General features: G+C 41.0%; 1 protein-coding gene across 2 annotated transcripts in view; it reads left to right on the top strand.

Moving 5' to 3' along the window:
- UNC13B (unc-13 homolog B) overlaps positions 1–19,135 on the top strand; it is a 210,768-nt gene that overhangs the window by 117,079 nt on the left and 74,554 nt on the right. For both annotated transcript variants that reach the window (XM_050987179.1, XM_018922952.3), the window contains exons 11-14: positions 5,322–5,368; positions 9,593–9,671; positions 11,381–11,455; positions 12,096–12,315. In XM_050987179.1, the coding sequence (XP_050843136.1) occupies positions 5,322–5,368; positions 9,593–9,671; positions 11,381–11,455; positions 12,096–12,315 (421 nt within the window). The remainder of the gene's footprint in view (positions 1–5,321; positions 5,369–9,592; positions 9,672–11,380; positions 11,456–12,095; positions 12,316–19,135) is intronic.

The raw sequence follows: 19,135 nt of genomic DNA, 5'->3' as shown, positions 1-19,135 counted from the left end.
AAAACCAATGGAACCTCCTTTAAACCGTTCATCTGACAGCTGGAAAGGTGGTACTGGATGATGCATCTGTTGGAAGGAGCTTCCTTTGGGGCTCTTCAACCCTTAATAAATGGATACTATTGCAGAATACAGAATTAATTTAAAATAATCCCTTGACTTGGTGAAGCTTTGGATTCTATCTAAAATGCAGCATACTTGAGTGAATTAAGACATTAAACCACAAGACTGACTTAATTGGGAAAATTTAGTTCAGTCTGACTCTGTTAATGCCACTGAAGAAATGCACTAATTAGGCATGACCAGAAGTTTAATTTAGTCAGTTGCTCCTTGTTTTAGCCTGATTCAGATTAACCTATATCTAACTGAGGGTTTTGAGGTTTAATAATAAAACATGGTATTTGGATGATTTTAAAAACAAATAAGATGTCATTACTGATTTTTTTATCTGTTTAAATAAAGCAGCTTTACATGTTTTACATCTGATTTATATTTTAAGAGGATAATGGGCTAGACACAGTACTTAGATGTGATGGAAAATTACATTGTTAGGAAGCCTTTTATGTGGAGAGCTAGATTTATATAAAAGGCTAACAGATCTGTGGATGTTCTTCCTTTCCCTTGTGATGCTCCAGACTTTGTGATTTCTTTTTTTATTTCTTTTTTTCCCCCCTCTGTCTATTTTATGGACTTTTACTTCTACAGAAGTGCATAATTATTTGTTTTGCTCATTAAAGAATCTTCTTGTGTATGAGAGAATTTGCAAAATTTTAAAATTGCAGCTTTGTTAAATAACTTCTCAAGTTACTTGTAAGCCCAGCTGCTGCTTTTCCTTAGTAAGCAAAGCTCCTGTTGTTTCTTTACAGGCTTCACCAAACATTGCCTTCCCTATGACTGAATACTTTGCCTTAAGTAACCATGTCTGTTGCCTTGTTTAATCCAGGACCTTACATTTATGCTGCTCTGTCACTGACATAGTTTTTCTTACTGGTTCTTGGTGGATAAGAGACTTTAATTACTTGGAGAAGACCTTTCAGCAGCTGGTTGTGGCATACTATACAGCTTTACTGTGGGTGAATATACTGCAGTACTAGGGAGTGACAAGCATTTCCCCATTTTAAAGTATTTGTTGGACAGTAGGTATGAAAATGTCATCCACTAGCATCAAATTTTTAACAATCACGTAAGGATGTGATGGCTTGTTTTACTTACATGTTTGTTTCTCCATTGTTTCAGTGCTCTTATATGTGCTTACCACAGGTTAAAAAAAATTAAATTTCAGATTCAGTCTGATATGGCTACTTTCAAGGAAAGGTCAAGTGACAGAGCTGTGCAGAGAAGGCCATAAGCCAGCAAAACACTTACTGTGACTTGCAGTATGTGGATGGATGACAGGGTGTTAAATGTGTCTACTTTCCCTTTGCCTTCCCATTTGTCCTTGGGAAAGACAGTGCTAAAAACTCTCACAGGTGTTGCAGTGCTCTTCTCACCTGCCTGTTGTTTCTACTGCTTGCCCAGGCTCTGACCAGCTCAGGCTGCTGCTGTGGGCTGAACTTGAGGAGAGCCATGGCTGGTGACAGACAAGTCCCAGGGCAGCTACTGGAGCCCTGCTGTGTCCTGGTGTGAGTGCTGCCTTTAGAGAGTTGGAAACTCACCACCTACAGCAAATCCATCTGGATGGACGCTACTGGCGTTTGCTTTCTTTGAATGAGGAGGAATATGTGAAGAGTTCTTACCCCCAAGAGGGGTGCAAACTGTGGGTTGCTTTGTTTAGCTGGCATTGATGGAGATGTCTTAAGCCCTCATGCTGGCACATGTAGCTAAACAGCCTCTGGTTCTTTGACTGCTCTTGCACTTGGTCAGTGCAAGAAGGGATTGCAGAGGACTTCTTGGTGGCTGCCACTCAGTGATATTATGGCATTTCCTTTTCATATAAACCTCCCTATGTCATTCTCTAGAACTGTCTGCTTCTCCTTTTGAAGGCTCTTACAGAGCTGTTGTTGTGACACACCTTTGAATTTTCATCCTCTGTTTAGCTGCAGTTCTTCTCCTATTCACCTGCCTGTTGAACAAGCACAGGAAAAGGTTCTTTTTGCTAGAATAAGCAAGATGTGTTGTTCTTCTCCTATAGGATTGTGTTTACATACTCCAGCTGCTTTTGCCATTTTCCTTTGTGATTATATTGTAATTTGATGCAGAATAAAAAAGATTTTATATACTTTTCTGAAGGAATCTTACCAACATAGTACAAAGGTATTTATGCTTTTACTTCTGTGGAGACATTTCATTGGACTTGTTCTGTCGATTATGTTCTGTTCCTGCCTGGCTGTATAATAGAGGCTTATGGTCAGTGTGATGACTAGAACTCAAATCCATGCTTTTCTCCACTGAGGAACACCTTGTATCAGTCAAATTCATGGCAGCCTTTGGGGCTTTGACCTTGCCATTTTTTCCATGTTTGATCCTCCGTTGTTGCAGTATTTACTGCCATCAGTTCTTTCTACTGGACCTATGAATTCAGTGTCAATAATTCTCCTGGGTTTGTCATTTCCAGATTTTATCAGCAGATCCCACTTACTCCCACTAGCTTCCTTATTGCGTTGTCCATGACTGGCTTAGTTACAGTTACTTGTTTATCCACCTGAAAGCTCCTTCCTCCTCCTCAGTTTTTTCGGTCTTTATTAACGTCACATGGCACTGCATCAAAAGGGATTTTTTGAAATGAAAATACAGTTCATCATTCATTTTATAGTTAGAGAAAAACAGTTGCTTTGTGAAACTAAACCTGGTTTTCAGTAGCCTCCATCTTAATGCTTTCCTTCATGTTTGCTCAGAACCCTTTCAAGCTTTTGAAGCCATTAATGGTCCTACACTAACCTGGATCACATTTCCCTCCTCCACATATACTCACTTTAACTGTGAGTACTGCATTGGCTCTTCTACATTCTCAAGGCATCAGCCCTTGTTTGATGGATGTTAGATGCTGGTTCTCTTGGCATTTTCTCAGGGAGAAGGCTGCCTGGAACAAGTTAGCTCTTTACTTTGCTTTCAGCAGGTGATAACTCCTGCTTTCACACAGCCATCACCTGCTTTGGCCCTGCATCAATATTGCCACTTACTGAAAGCTCTTTCTTTTGTTTTGTGCTATTATGCCCAGATGATTTTCAATCTTGACACTAGAGAAGCTCTACCTTTTGTTTTTATTTGCATGTCTGAAAGGCTAGGTAAAAATAAATTCTATTTTTGCTCATTTTTTAAAATGATCTGGAATTCCTGGCAAGTTTTACTTTGCACATCACAAATCTGGGATATGATGTAGGTTTGTTTCCTGATCATACTTTCTGCCTTCCCCACGTCCATGTTCCTGGCTGTTCTCTGTTGACTTGTGGTTGCCTGTAGGAAATTGCTTAACTAGATAACGGCTTTCCTTATATCTTTCCTTCCCCGTTTTTCCCAGATTCTTGATGCTCTTGTGGTCTCCAGTGAGCACACTGTTTTGTGGTCTCTTAGTGTCTCAAATATCAGTCACATTTCACTCTCACATAAAATGATTGAAAACATTTTTATTACTGACTTCTGCCATTGATGATGCCACGTTTGTGTTTGTCATTCTCTGACATTCAGCACAGCTGAGCCATTGGCGTCAAGCTCAGTCTGGTATGAAACCTTTGTCCATTTTAGTGTCGCTTTCTAACCACAGCTCTTCCAAGTGTTTGGATGCAAAGGTGGAGATGTCCTCCCCTGTGTGCTCAGAAGGATCTGGTTGCATTTGCTTAATGACATCTCTCTTGACCAGCAGTTGGTTCAGATCTCTCTGGAGAAAGTGCAGATTTCAGGCTGAGAGGTTTTGGTAGCAAAGCTTGGTGGAGCCTGGTGTGCTGCTGCAGCTGTGGGGAAACATGCATGGTACTGGGCTGTGGGTCTGGGTCCCTTCCTGCTCTGCAGGCCTGCCTGATCGTGCCCATTCCATTATGGATAACATTGTACTGTTCAATCTGTTTAAATACAAAATAATAAACATTACTAATATGTAGTCTTGGAATCTGTCGATTCCGTAACTTGTAAGACTCGAGGATACAAAGTTTGGATATTTGCTTCTGTTCAAGTTGTTACCTCAAAGAGAACTCCTTTCCTTGGTTATTTCAGCTCTTCTTGGGAGTCTTTGTCACCTGTGAACAGTGTAGGGTTGCACTAGCTCACACAGAGCATAGGTTAGGAAAAAAAAGGAAAAGAAAAAAGAACTTACTTCTGGGGCTGTGTTCCTTTATCTTGCATAAAGTTGGATCTTATTTCCTGACTCAAGCTCTTTTACTTTGTTGACTCTCAGGTTGTGAGTTCCATGGCTGGAAATACTTTCTTTTTCACTGTGTGCAAGTTGCAGCTTCATTTTTCTCTTGGCAGATGTGATAATCTGAGGTTGTAGTTTTAGCAACTAGCGTTGTGACCTGCTTAGTCCTGTGTGAAAGCAGCATTTCTTTCATGGAGAACTTCTTTCAGGAGAACATAGGACCTGTGAGCTAAAACAAAGAGGTTTCCAGTTACAGATAGTTATTTTCCCCTTATCCAGAACCTGCTGTTTCTTCCAGGTACATTGCAAGTGTTCAAATATTTACCACTTCTAGTCCACTCAGGATCCTCAGAGAAACACTCTATGAATGTAGTCTTAATATGAACATAAAAATATGGCTTGAATTCATAAATATGAATCCCCAAATTTGTAGTCTGTGGTGTTTTCTGTCACACTGTGGGAGCCCAGTTGACCTGCAGGTGGTGGCCCTTGTTTTATGTCTGTTAGAAGTGAAATACTTTTAAATAAATGAGTGAAGCTGTAATGGGACCTCTCTGCTTAGGACACTAAAGAGTCTTTACATTTGGGCACGAGCAAAGCTCACATTGTTCATACAGAGGTTCATGTTAATCTGTCATTTGTTCATTTCATACACGGGCTTTTAATTTATAACATCTTCATTGTGACCACATTCATGTTAAGTAGTGACCTGTAGTAACAGGAGCTCTCCAATAACTTGTTGGATTTGGAAAAAAAGAAAAAGTTGGTCTTCAAGACTGCCTTTTGAATGTGGAGTTGCACTGAACAGGCTCTTCAGGTTCTAGTCCTGGCTGTTCAATGAAATTGCATAGTCTGTGTCTGTATGACTTACCCTGGCATCTTGGTCATTGGAGGTGCTTGAGCGAATTTCTGTATGCGTTTGCCTGCATGCAGTGTGGTCTGTTACCCTTTCTGCAGAATACAATACAAATACTTTTTCTGGTGTTTCTGGAAGCTAATTTCATGTTGGTTTTTTTTTTCCCTTCTCCCACTTCAGGGCCAAGATGAGGCTGATCCATCAAAACCACCCTGGCTCAAAGGAGGGTAAGTGGTATTTTGAGACCTTTTATACCTGTATTTATAATCAGAGTGTACTTTAGAAATCTGCAGTTCAGTCTAAGTAAAAATAGCATTTATGAGGTTTTAAGCTGCTGCTGAATTTCAGTCTCTTCTTAAGCAGTGGAGGTGGGATATGCAGCTCTTCTGCAGAGACCTGTGGTTAAGAGCAAGGCTATAGTTGCAATGTATAATCTATAATGTGTTGGTGGCAAGTGCTTATGGCAGCAGTATTAAGTAATTGCTGCTGAGCACCTCAGAGTGGTCCCCATGAAATCCTTTCTCCTGGATCAGTCATTGGTGGCAGCAGAGGGGAAAGACTAGCTCTGAAGGAGTGCAGTATCTTCTGCTCTTAAAAGAAGATGATCGGTTTGAGGGTCTTCTGTATTTGCAGCGATTCCTTGTAATAGTTTAAACTGCACTATCTCTAGAAATTATTGCAGTTTGTATTTTTAAAGCATTGCTCATCGTGCCTGTTTTGCACAGATGAGAGTGAGCAGGTTGTGCGTTCTCTCCACAACACACTGCTTGCAGCAAATGAAGCAGACAAATTCTGTTTGTAATTGCAGCATGATACTCTGTGGTAAAAGGCGCCTGCATGGCAGCTTCCCTGGGATCCTCTGGCAGGAAAAAGACAGTGGCACATTTTACAGGTCATGTGCCTGGTACATGGTCAGTGTGATTTGGTTTGATGTTGAGGCACCCATTAGGAGCTATCAGTCAGCAGCATCAAAATTCTCTCTGAAATCTCAGCCAGACATTGGCTTGCTTAAGTTAATTCTCATACTACTGAAGGAAGCTTCCCTAATAAAGTTAAATTATTAACTGAGGCTTCATTATGTGGCTTTCTCCTTTTGGAGTCATTGTTCTCTGGTGTTGGTATTCCCACAAATCGTCACCTGCGGATGCCTGGAGCTGCCTAGCAACCCTCTGCTTTTCCCAAGGAACCTGGGACTTAGTGAGTGGGCTGCTGAAGAATTGGCAATTTGCAGGAGCAGGAGGCAGTGATTTATTGTTACTATAAACAGCACCTTCTCCTGCTTTAGCAGGGAGACAGTGTACTCAGTTTATTGGTTCATGCACATCAAATTATTTCCTAGCCTGAAAGGTGGATACACCTACAAGTCCTGAATTATTGAAACATGGGTTGTCAGTTTGAGGCATTGTTTGCTCTAGTCTCTAATGTTTTTCTTTTCTATGCAAATACAGCTAAAAAGTCTGGCTAATGTAGTTTTGACAAAAGTTTGTCATACTCACTCATCCCATGCACAGGATTCCCAGAGAAGGTGGTTGTGGGAGGTAAACCTTTAATTCAACCCTTGGCCACATTTTGGCTTATTAGCCTCAAAGTATATTAAATTATTTCTGTTTGGAGTTGTTCTTTCAATCAGAAGATTACAGTTGTGGTGTCCTTTGAAGGAAGTAGTCATCCTCTGTTATTGCAAACCACCTTAGCTTGCTTAGATTGTTAAGATTTAATGGAAGCCTCTGTGCTATACAACTTGTATTAAAAGATGAATACATGCTTCAAGCAATTTTCATTTACAGTATAATGCAACAGGAGCTCCCTGTCTGTAATCACTGGCTTTGGAGATATCACTTTCAAAAGAAAATGTACAATTGGTATTATGGATCAGTCTCTGAGTGTAGTATCTCGTATCTATATCTTTTATTTATTAGTGCAAATTATCTTCTCATACAGAAATGCTATTCACTGCTCAATGCAGCTCCCTATAATGCTATAAATATTACATTCACTGCAGAGGAGAGTTACCCTATTACATATAAAACTGCACTGTGCACATTTGAGGCACTGTCAATTCTTCTGTTACTAAGTAAGGTAGCAGTTGTGCTTGAATAAAGGGACTGAGGTAGCTGAAAGCACAACACTTTTGAAAATTAGGAATTATTGTTGAATTTTTAAAATTAATATTAACAAGCTAAAAGCAGGTCATCTGGATTTGTAACTATGTACATAACTAGTACACCTCTCTTCAGCGACAAACACAAGCACCTTTCAAATACATTTGTCATACTGGCTTACCACTGTTTCTGTCATAAACCTCTATCTATCAAAAGTATTTTGCAACAAACCAAGTTGTAACTAGACATGTTTCTCAAGCACAGTAATTTATATAGGCTCATCTTGAATTTATAAAGCATGCAGTTTTAATGTTCTTCTTCTTTCTTGGGAAATGTCAGAGTATCACAGTTTCCTTTCAATTAAATTAGAAAAAAAATTTGAAATCACTTAGGAAAAAGCTGTTAGTAGGAGCATTAACTCTGGAGTTTTACTTGTGATCATTTTGTTGAATCTCTTCAGGTTATACACTCTCCCTTTCAATTTTATATATGCTTTCATAATTCAAGGGATTTACACAAATCCTTGATGCAAAGCTTATCAATAAGCTGTGTTGTGTTTCAGGTAATCCTGGGATTCTTTGCATCATCTGGGTAGTCTGCCATGACACCTATTTTATCTCAAAACAGTATCACCAGTATCAGAAAGGTCTTGTAGCATAAGGGCAGCAGACAAATGTGGCAATATAAACATATTTCTTCTTTATGTGGGTGAGATTTTTCTGTAATAAATCAGAAGGGATTTTTGCAGTATGACTTGGTCAAAAAGTTTTTGTGGAATTCTCTAATGGAAATTATGATAGCCTCTAGTAAAAAAACACAGCGTGGCCTCGCTGTGAGGATTTCCAGTGTTGGAAAACTGCACTGTTGGAAAACTGCAGAGCTGACACAGCTCTTGCAATTACACGTGACTGCTCACCTTCCCACCAGGCTTGTTCAGCCAGCAGCAGCTGTCAGCTCTGCCATGGCTTGGACACGTCACCCTCCTACGCCCCATCAAAAAAGTCAATTATACTATTACAATTCTGTCACATGTTTCTGTAATAATGGACTGCTTTCCTCTTTGTCACAGCCTCCTGCAAGGCTCTGTTGTGACATCCTTGTCCATTCTCAAGATGTAGCATGGGTTTGGTCATGGTGGATGTTTTGTTGTTTGGGTTTTTTTTACCTTTGGCTGTATTTAAGGGGGCTGGAGTAGGCCTTGCTCTTTAATGGCTGCAGGTTGCCTCTTGTCATTTATCAACCTCACAATTTTCACAGCATGTGTGAATTTGTAGTGGCAGTTTGATTTCCTAGATAGTTTGGAAAGGTAGTTTTTATGGCTGTATGAACAGTTTGTCCCACACTCCTTTTTCCTGTAATCTTCCTGCAGAGCATGTTGTACCAAATCAACAAAATAACCAGGCTGAAATTGCCAGCCAGTTTATCACACAAATACCAAAATATGTAAGCCAGAGTGGCAGGGTGTGGAGACAAATGGCTAAAGATGGAGAAGCAGAGGGTTCCTTTGCAGTCTCTGTAAGGAAGAAGACCTCAGAATCTATATGCTTAATGTTAGCAAGACCTGAGACCAGAGTGGAGATGGGGAGGGGGAGAGAGGCACTGAGAAGTGCTGTGGATTTTGCCTGCTGGGCTGGGTGTTCATTGTGAGGAGGAAGCTACAGCAGAGAGGTGTGTGCTCAGTTTTCCTAATGCTTTAGGAAAAAGCATTATCTAAAGTCCTTAGAGGTGGATGCATGTACTGGAGGCCTTTAAGCTGGAATAATAGACCATCTTCAAGTACAAGGTTACATCCATGTGGTGTTACCAGTAAGTGGTAGGATCCAGGTATAATTATCCAATCTGGTCTCATTGGGAAGGGGAAGTAGGTCAGAGTGTTTTATGTCATCAGGATCTGACTGTTGCTGGGGTAATCACCCTTTTGCTTCACAGTTGCTTCTGCCAGCAAATGCTATCTCTTGTGTGTACAGGTCTGCATGGCTTGAAATGCTGAGCACCACAAATGGTCTGGTTTATAGAAACAAAAATAATATATTTTTCTCCTCCAATGTCAGTTTTTTCTTAACAATTATATGGTCCTCAAGGGCCAGTATTAAGTGTGTTCTGGACCGGAATCAGAGCATGGCAGTATCCTGCCCCAGGGCTGAACTTCTTTGTTGTGCTCCCAACACCAGGCAGGAATGTCTGGATTGTTGCATGTGAAGAAGATAAACACTTAATCCTTTTTAGCATTAACTTTATACTTTCTTAAGTATAATCTTCTGGCTGTTTTTCTTGCACCAGTAAAGCATCCCCCTCCTCACCACTCCCAAACCTAAATTAATTAGGTTTTTTTTTTCTCCTGAATTCCAGGCCTGCAGGTGGTCTCTATGGCATCGATAGCATGCCTGATCTGCGCAAAAAAAAGCCAATTCCACTTGTCAGTGATCTGGTAAGAGATTTGTTTGTTTCTCTTCTGCCACACAGCATTTACACAACAGGCTTTACTTTCTTGATGTATGGGCACATCTATTGTCACTTGAAGAAGCTCAAGCATTCTATTAAATTAATTCTTAAACTAAAGGGTAAGGAGTACTGCTTGAAAAATCTCAGTGAGAATGGCTATGGTTTTGTAGACAATTTCATTCATTTCACAGAATAAGGGTATTTTTCATGTTTTTATCCTTTTTATTTTACACAAAATATTTTATTATTTTTAGGCCTGCAGAATTTTAAAAGGTTTTCCTAAAAAATCACATACCTTAGGGAAAGTTATAACATCCGTGTAAGGTTTGGCAGCTTACCAGAAGGCTGGAATTTTAGACGATAGATAAACGAGCATATGTGGTTGGATTTTAAAAGCCATTTGCAATATTGCCAGTAGACTTCTGCACTGAGGAAGCATGAGAACCAAGTGAGTAATGAGGACAAGTTTCATATGCTTGTATGATAAGGCTTCTACAGGACAAATGGTTTTCTGTTGTTTTTATTCAGTACACGTAGCGATTTCATACTTGAGAGAAATGCTGTAACAGCTGAAAGACCAAAGTTTCTATATCCTGTAATTCATGTGAAAAGATGCCTACAATTTTGTCTGCCCGCTTATACATGGGCAGCTTGGCATGTGTCTAGCTAACTGCTTGTATCTTAAATCGTTGCAATAATGGCATTAACTTGTGTTACTTCCCTTGAATGCATTCATTCTCTCTGTTCACAGGCCATGGTAAGTGGAGGTGAAGACTATCCATCTTTACCAGAAAAAAAACCCTTACTTTATGTTATTTCCCCCTCTACTTCTTTGCTTTTTGTTTGAACCTGCCTTATTGCAGTGAATGCGTATCCAATACTCTGTCCTGCTCCATCACTGTTAGAATGAACTTTTTCAGTTTCTCTTGAAACAGCATAAAGCCAGAACATAAGTGGTACAAAACTAATAAAGTTGGATGATTTCAAAGCAAATGCTGCTATCTTTAAGTATCCTTCTCTGCCTTCATGTTACTGGAGTGGCTGTAGAAATACCTTGTATGCCACTGTGAGGTGCTGCTAAAACAGTGCCCTGTGCTGTTCACAGCTGCAAAAGCAGTGCTGGCTTGATGTGAAAGGCAGTATTCTAAGGGGAAAATGCAGTTCATTGTGTTCAGTGATGGCTGATGAATGTGATACACTGTCACATTCAAACCTTTGCTCCCATCTCACTCCCCTTTCTTTTATCCTTGTTGCAACCTCTTTACTTTCACATTTTGGGGTATTGTATGTTTTGTAAAGCTGGTGAAATAATCTTCCTTTGGATATGAACTAAGTTAGATACACAAAAGTGAGTCTGTTGTAGTGACCTCAGACAGTAGAAGGGTTACTGTTGATGCGAGAAAGTAAAAGTGGAGATGGGAACCCTGGTTTTATTGGCAATTCTTTTAGAGAAACAAGCAGACATGTACTAGGGTGAGACTGATTATGGACAGATGGAAACAAGTTGGAGACCTTTCAGAGTACACATTTGACTCCTCTGCGATGTGAGCAGTCATTTAAGGAACCGACTTAAGTGCAGTAGATTGCTGGTTTGGTGTCTGGCATGACAGAGACCCCTTGCTCACATCTCTGGGCATGTAATGCCATTGCACTTGTAAATGTTGGTGGTGAATAACAAACTTCCTTCTTTCCTAGTCACTGGTTCAGTCCCGCAAAGCCGGAATTACCTCAGCAATGGCTACTAGAACATCTCTCAAAGATGAAGAGCTGGTAAGTGGGAGGGTTACCTTGACTTCTCTTAATTCTGACTAAGCAAATTAAAGGGATTTGGCTCTCTTGAGATTCGGAGCCAGCTTCACAGATGTCTGGAAATACAGGTGCAAAGTTTCCTGTATCATTTGGTCAAAGAAACTAAACACATAAAAGTAATATTTAATGTATCAATATAATCCTGAAAAATGTAGAAACACAGAATCACAGAATATGCTGAGTTGGAAAAGGTACCCGTCAGGATCATTGAGTTCAACTCCTGGTCCTGCATAGCATGCCACAAGAGACGTCATCTGCCTTGATGGTGCTGTCAATCACTTTTTGATCTCAGTAATCTTATCATTTCCTTCTGTGCTATCTGCCATAAGGGACAGTGTGTGAAACCTGCTTTATTCAAGATATTTCCCATCCCCAAACATTAATTGTTGTCTTCCAGTTTTTTAATGCCTGGGGAGACACTTTTGAAAGGTGAGGGTTGTCTTCTGACACTGCATGTAAAAATTTGATGCGTTTGTCCACCTCAAATGTGTAGCTTTATAACACTGGTCATGCCTTTTCCTGTAAAACTCTTGTGTTAACCAGCAAAAACAGGCTCAGTCACCTCCCTGGATATTGGTTTACATGTGCTCTTGCCTTTCAGAAATCTCATGTCTATAAGAAGACCTTGCAAGCCTTAATTTACCCCATCTCTTGTACGACCCCACACAACTTTGAAGTGTGGACAGCCACAACTCCTACCTACTGCTACGAGTGTGAGGGGCTGCTGTGGGGCATCGCGCGGCAGGGAATGCGCTGCGGGGAGTGCGGGGTCAAGTGCCACGAGAAGTGCCAAGACCTGCTCAATGCTGACTGCCTGCAGAGTGAGTAGTGGCCAGTGGGGTGTAGCTACTCCAGAAATTGTTGCCAGAGTCTTCCTAAATGTACTGCTGATATCTCAGGGATCAGGGAAGCTGCAGTGATTGAAGTGACTGTGTGTTTTCTGAAAAGGTGCCACTGGGCTAATCCTACCTCCTTGGGGGCACAGACAGCTCCACTGATGCAGAAAAACTTCGCGGCATTGCACTTGATGTCCTTTTAAAGAAGGTTTAATTCTTTACTCTTTCAGATCGGTTTGTTGGTTTTGCTTCATTTTTTGATGGCTGGTTTGTTTTTTTGTTTTGTTTGCTCTGTTTGTGTCAGCTCAGGTTGTGTATTTGCTAGCATATCCTGCACTGAAGTATGGGCTGGATGAGTAGAGTATGAAGCTGAATATTGTGACATGTGTTCTGTCCCCCCCTGTCCTGGTATTGCAGTCAGGTTGCTTGTTCCAGCCAGGAGTCTGTGCCACTGTTTTAAGCTTTTTAGAGCAGCACTAGGCTCATACTTAGGGTATAGAATTTCTGGACTTAGCTTGGATTATCTGTACCAACAGCAGCCTGGGAAGGTATTTTGTCTTTTCAACAATAGGCCTGCTTGGCTGAACCTCTTTAGAGACCTAGGGCTGAGTTAACAGAGATGGTGAGTCAGATAGAAAGGTATTATTTGAATATATGGGCAGTATTTCATCTTCCTACTAGCATTTTGGATTATTTTGTTGGTGTAAAAAACTAAGTAAAAAACTAAGTCATCTCTTCAAGAAACTGTAACATTGCAGAATAAATGACACCTTACACAAACAATGGAGAAGTTTAAAAGGAATTTGGTTAAAGGGGGAAAAAAGAGAAAAAAGCATTCATTTAGGCATCTGCCTTGCTTCACTTGTTCTTATTTGCTTGAAATACCATTTCAAGAGAGAGAGCTGGCAGATGAGCTTGCAAAGCCACTCTCCATCATTTACCAACAGTCCTGGCTCACTGGTGAGGTTCCGGATGACTGGAAGCTGGCCCACGTGACACCCATTCACAAAAAGGGTGCAAAGGAAGATCCTGGTAATTATAGACCAGTCAGCCTGACCTCAGTACCTGGCAAGATAATGGAACAGTTTATATTAAGTGCCATCATGCAGAATTTACAGGATGGCCAGGGTATCAGACCCAGTCAACATGGGTTTAGGAGGGGTAGGTCATGTTTAACCAACCTGGTCACCTTTTATGACCAAGTAACCCGCCTAGTGGATGCAGGGAAGGCTGTAGATGTTGTTTATTTGGATTTCAGCAAGGCCTTTGACACTGTGTCCCACAGCTAGATAAGCTGGCAGCCCGTGACTTGGATAGGAACACTCTGTGCTGGGTTAGGAGCTGGCTGCATGGCCAGGCCCAGAGAGTGGTGGTGAATGGTGCTGCATCCAGCTGGCGGCCAGTCACCAGTGGTGTCCCTCAGGGGTCTGTGCTGGGACCAGTTCTGTTTAATATTTTTATTGATGATATGGATGAGGGTTTAGAATCTTTCATTAGCAAATTTGCAGACGACACTAAGCTGGGAGCATGTGTCGAACTGTTAGAGGAACGGAGGGCTTTGCAGAGGGACTTGGAACGGCTGGATGGATGGGCAGAATCCAATGGGATGAAGTTCAATAAGTCCAAGTGCCAAGTCCTGCACTTTGGCCACAATAACCCCCTGACACGTTATAGGCTGGGGACGGTGTGGCTGGACAGTGCTCAGGTGGAAAGGGACCTGGGGGTGCTGGCTGACAGTCGGCTGAACATGAGCCAACAGTGTGCCCAGGTGGCCAAGAAGGCCAATGGCATCCTGGCCAGTATCAGGAATAGTGTGGCCAGCAGGAGCAGGGAGGTCATTCTTCCCCTGTACTCGGCCCTGGTGAGGCCACACCTTGAGTATTGTGTCCAATTCTGGGCCCCTCAGTTTAGGAGGGACATTGAGATGCTTGAGCGTGTCCAAAGGAGAGCAACAAGGCTGGTGAGGGGCTTGGAACACAAGCCGTATGAGGAGCAACTGAGAGAGCTGGGATTGTTTAGCCTGGAGAAAAGGAGACTCAGAGGTGACCTTATCACTCTCTTCAACTTCCTGAAGGGTGGCTGTGGTGAGCTGGGGTCAGTCTCTTTGTCCAGGCAACAACAGACAGAACAAGAGGACACAGTCTCAAACTGTGCCAAGGGAGATACTGGCTAGATTTAAGGAGGAAGTTTTTCACAGAAAGAGTGGTCAGATACTGGAATCATCTGCCCGGGGAGGTGGTGGAGTCACTATCCCTGGATGTGTTCAAAAAAAGACTGGATGTGGCACTTAGTGCCATGACCTAGTTGAGCTGTTAGAACATGGGTTGGATTCGATGATCTTAAAGGTCCCTTCCAACCTAGAAATTCTGTGATTCTGTGATTCTTAATTCAATCTCAAATTCATATTCCTGCTTGAGAGCAAAATATTTCAGTCTAAGTAGAATAGAAGTTTCTTCCATGTGTGTTAAATGTTCAGTAGGAAGATGTGGCTCTTCTTATTCACTCTTCTTGTCTTTGTACCTTGATGGACTAAATCTAAGGAATCAGAAAAGTTTGTGAAGTATGAGGGCACTTACTGCAAATTCCTGTCAGCAATTCTACAAATTTAAAAAGTCAGGTCTTGTGATCTGAATTGGGCTGCAGTTGTTTGGGAAAGCCAGGCTGAGTGATTCAGCAAGGGATACCAGTGAATCATAGGTCATTTGTTTTTTCTTACAACTCTTCTTAACACCCAAATGGTATTGTTTATACTTGTATTTTTGATGTGTGCAGAGTCTTAAAGTTGTCAGTTAGGTCCAGGGCTATTTACAGTGGCTTATTTGTAAGACACATCTGATCCTGGCCAAACACCTCTGTCTCCCAGTTGCTCAGCACCTCTAGAGTTGTCTTTAAAAGCTAGGAGGTGAGTTTATAGTATTTATTGCATCATTGGCACCTTGGCTTTGTTGAGACTTTTCTGAGACTAGGTAAAGAGCATTTGGTGCAGGAGAATGTAGTTTGGTCATAGCTCAGTTTTCTGTCACAGTCTGATGCACAGGGTCAGTTCCTGAGAATAACCTTCTGGAGTTCACCAGAACTCTCTGCTGACTGGTAATTTTCAGTGTTTGAGGTGAAAAGCTCAAGGCATCCAGGCTGGATTCAGATGCATACCCATGCTGCTGTAATGCAAGAGTTGTGGTATCTCAGTAAGAGAGAAATCTGTGGAGGACAGAGGAGGATTAGATTTGCACCAGCAGCAGAGAGGAAACAGGCACAAAGCTGTTGTACAGAGCAGTGGTCCTGAAGTTGGAAACAATAGGGGAAAACCTCTGTATTAAAGAAATAGCTAATGACTAAGAGGAAATATATTCCTGCAGAGGAGGGTTGTGGCTATCCATTTTCAAAAGGAAGACTGCAGATGGGAATGGGTACTGGAGAGACTGGAGAGAGTTCAATAGTCATGGGAGATATATGAGAATGCCTTGAGAGAGGATGATACAAGATTGTTAATCTTTCAAAAGATTGGCAGTCTGGGACTTCCCTCCTGCCCAGGGAGGGAAGAAATCATGCTGTTTCACAAAAAAAAAAAAAAAAAAAAAAAAAAAAAAAAAAAAAAAAAACAAGAAAACAAAAAAAAAAAAAAAAAAAAAAAACAGGCAGCTGTAGTAGGTGTTCCCTAATAGAATGTTTCTAATGGGATGTTTTGGAGCCAAGGGCAGAGGTGTAGGCGATCTGCATGTAGTGCACCTGCTACATCTCTGGCATCTCTGGCTTACTCTTACAGTTTACAGATATCTATGTCTTAAAGCCTTTCTGGGCAGCAGATACTGTTTCATAGCTGGCAGCGGTGGCTCTGTGAATTGGTTTAGTCCTTGTTTGAACCTGTTTATGCTTTCACCATGCTGGGGAACAGTCAGATAAGCTACAGGGAGTAAGATGATCTTTTTGAACTCATTGTTTACAAAAGAGTAAAAGGGCTAAGAGAAAATTAAAGGTAGAAGTAGAAGACAACTTCAGTGATTCAGACTCCCTGAAAATAGGGAGCCTCTGGAGCTGAGACTCTGAAGAATAACCATGGGGGAAGGTTTTCTTATCTCTAGTTGTAATTACAGAATCTTATGCAATGGGCTGTGGGATGTGATGTTGGCAATAATGTGTGTTTTTTCAAAGAATAGAGCAAACAACTGGAAATTACATTTCATTTATGACAAAGCATTAAGTAAGAACTTGTTACTTTATTCAGGGGGTTGCAGACGTTTTCACATTTTCTTTCAAAATGTAAACTCAGGATACTTCATCATGCGGAGTTTCAGAAACAGAGAGGAAACAACTGAGAGTACACCAGGCTTAAAAAGTGTGAAGCGTGTAGAAAGGTAAAACCCAACCAAACAGAAATTTTACTTACTGAGTTACTTGTAAGGTGTCCGGAATCAAGAAAGAGAAATTGTGAGTGAAGTCTGTCGGGTTACCCACTGTGGAAGGTATCATTAGCTGGGGTAGAGATGTAGGAAGCTGGAGACATTAATTGTGTAATGAAAAGATAGAAGGGACAGAGGATAGTGGAGGGATTAGGAGAAGGGGGTGAATGTGCCTCTGGAATGGGAAAACAATTGTTATAAATACTAGAAATGTATTAAAAGGCAATTTCAGGCAACTGTGTTCTTTGCTTTGGTGTGTTCATGCTAAAATTCTTCTAACTGGAACCCAAAAAGCCAGAGGAAAATGGAGAAGTTTAATTTCTTTTTATACATATGTTTGTAGAACATAGTCTGTGCTTGAAAAATGAGAAACAGTGTCTGGGGGACAAACAACAGTTTAGAGATCCCATAAATTCAAGATTGAACTTTCTTGTATACTGAACTCAGGAGGGATTATTTCCTAACAAAAGCTTTATTATTGCTGTTGGCAAAAAACCCCAAACATTCTCAGGACATATCTTCACTTATGTCTATTTAGGGCTTCCAGAAAATGTTACAGTGGAGTAAAATGAATTTTCAGACTGGTAACAAATACAATTCTATTGATTATACCTTGATGCCTCAGGATATATATTCACTTCAATCTGTGTAAGTCTTCCAGAAAATGTTGCATTGGAGTAAAATGAATGTTCAGGCTGGTCACAAATACTTTTCCATTGTTTATGCCTTAAAATTTTGGTTAGGCACCTGGGGTTTTATTCCTTAGATTTAGAATGTGCTGTTTATCCATTTTCCATCCTTCATGCCTTTCTGGGGAGAGTAATTCTCCAAGTCTTGTAGAATTAAGTTTGATTCTCTCTTCTGAGGGTATTTTTCCTTGTCTCTATGTTTTTAAGAAGCTTATTATCTGATACACTCAAAAAATTTATCATCAGTGTGGAACTGCACTGGTGAAAAATTCAGCAATGCTTTGTTGCAATTTGAATCAAACCCCATTTGCAGACTGCTTCAGCAGGGCTATTCCATGAAATTGGTGGTGTCTGAAGTGCAGTAACCTGGAATCAGCTGTAGTATGTGTACTGCAGCCTCCTGGTTCAAAGTGTTGTAGGTACTTAAGAGTTATTATTCGGATGATAAGGCACTTACCTTTTTTATCATAAAATCATAAATACCTGCTCAAGGGACAGTGCTCTCTTTTTAGCCATCTGCTGTTCTTGGAAGTAGTAGAAGTCCCTTCTGAATGGGTATTTTCCTTTCTTACTTGAGTTAGAGTGGATAGAGGGGTGTTCTTTAACATCCCCAGGGCGTGCAATGCTTTTGGAAACTGAGCTTTTATCTCTTGCTTTGAGCATTGTTGTAGTACTAGCTGAATTACAATGGGTTGAGCAATTCTGGTATCAAAGAAAGAGTGAATCTGGGGCTGGATGAGTAGGAGACTAAGGAACAAATGCAGAAAAGTAATTACCAAGGGGGTGGAAGGGAAGGACATAATGTGGGCAAGAGCCTGGTAAGAGGCCTCTGCAGTTCAGGGCTAGCTTTTTTATTAATTTTGACTCAGGACTGAGGCAGGTGTGATTGTTGCTTTTTGGATAAGACACTTGTGTGTGTTGTTCTCCGAGTTCAGAGGCTGCAGTTCCAAGACCGAGTCACTGAGTGGGGGGTTAGTCAGACAAATTAAGTCATGCGCTAATCATCTTGGCTTCTGAGTTGAATGATGGTTAGACACCATGGTGATGAACAGTTGTTTGCTCCCAGAGTCCTATGTGGGAAAATATTTGCACAGAAGGAAGAAGGATACCTTTATTTGAAACTTGAATATCTATTTTAAGTTTCAAGAATATATAATTTCTAAGCATTATCCGCCTACTGAACAGCTGCCTTCTATCCTGACAGTGTTGCTTTCTTGAATTCTTGTTGAAGCATATAATAACAGCACTGGTGGTGTACTAATAGCTCTATCAATACAATTCCCAATATATATATATTTGCTTTCTGTTTCCAGTCATAAACTGACTGATAATTCTGTCATAGAGAAGAAAAAGGAAAGCCCAGAAGCTGTACATGTTACTTGTATATTCCAGTGCCTTTCTGTTGCTATTCACAGGATCTGAAAAGCTGATCCATTGACCAAAACTGTCTTTGCAGCTTGAAGAAATAATCCTAGTCCAAGAGCAGGAAAAGCACCCTCTGCCACTCAGTATAGTGACATGTTTTGCATTTAAAACACATACATCATAGTTAATTAGTCCCCCAGTGGTTGGTTTTAAAGTCCTTTTGGTTTTGTACCAAGAAGCAGGCGTCAAAATTAAGAAAGACTGTGTTGTTGAGACAGCAGAACAGACATTGTTCTGTCTGTCTGATTCAGGCTTTTGCCCTGCAAATCAGGCACAGTCTCTGCAGGCAGAGAG

Source organism: Serinus canaria, chromosome Z (genome assembly GCF_022539315.1).
Source record: "Serinus canaria isolate serCan28SL12 chromosome Z, serCan2020, whole genome shotgun sequence".
Taxonomy (NCBI): domain Eukaryota; kingdom Metazoa; phylum Chordata; class Aves; order Passeriformes; family Fringillidae; genus Serinus; species Serinus canaria.
This window is presented reverse-complemented; position numbering and strand designations above follow the sequence as displayed.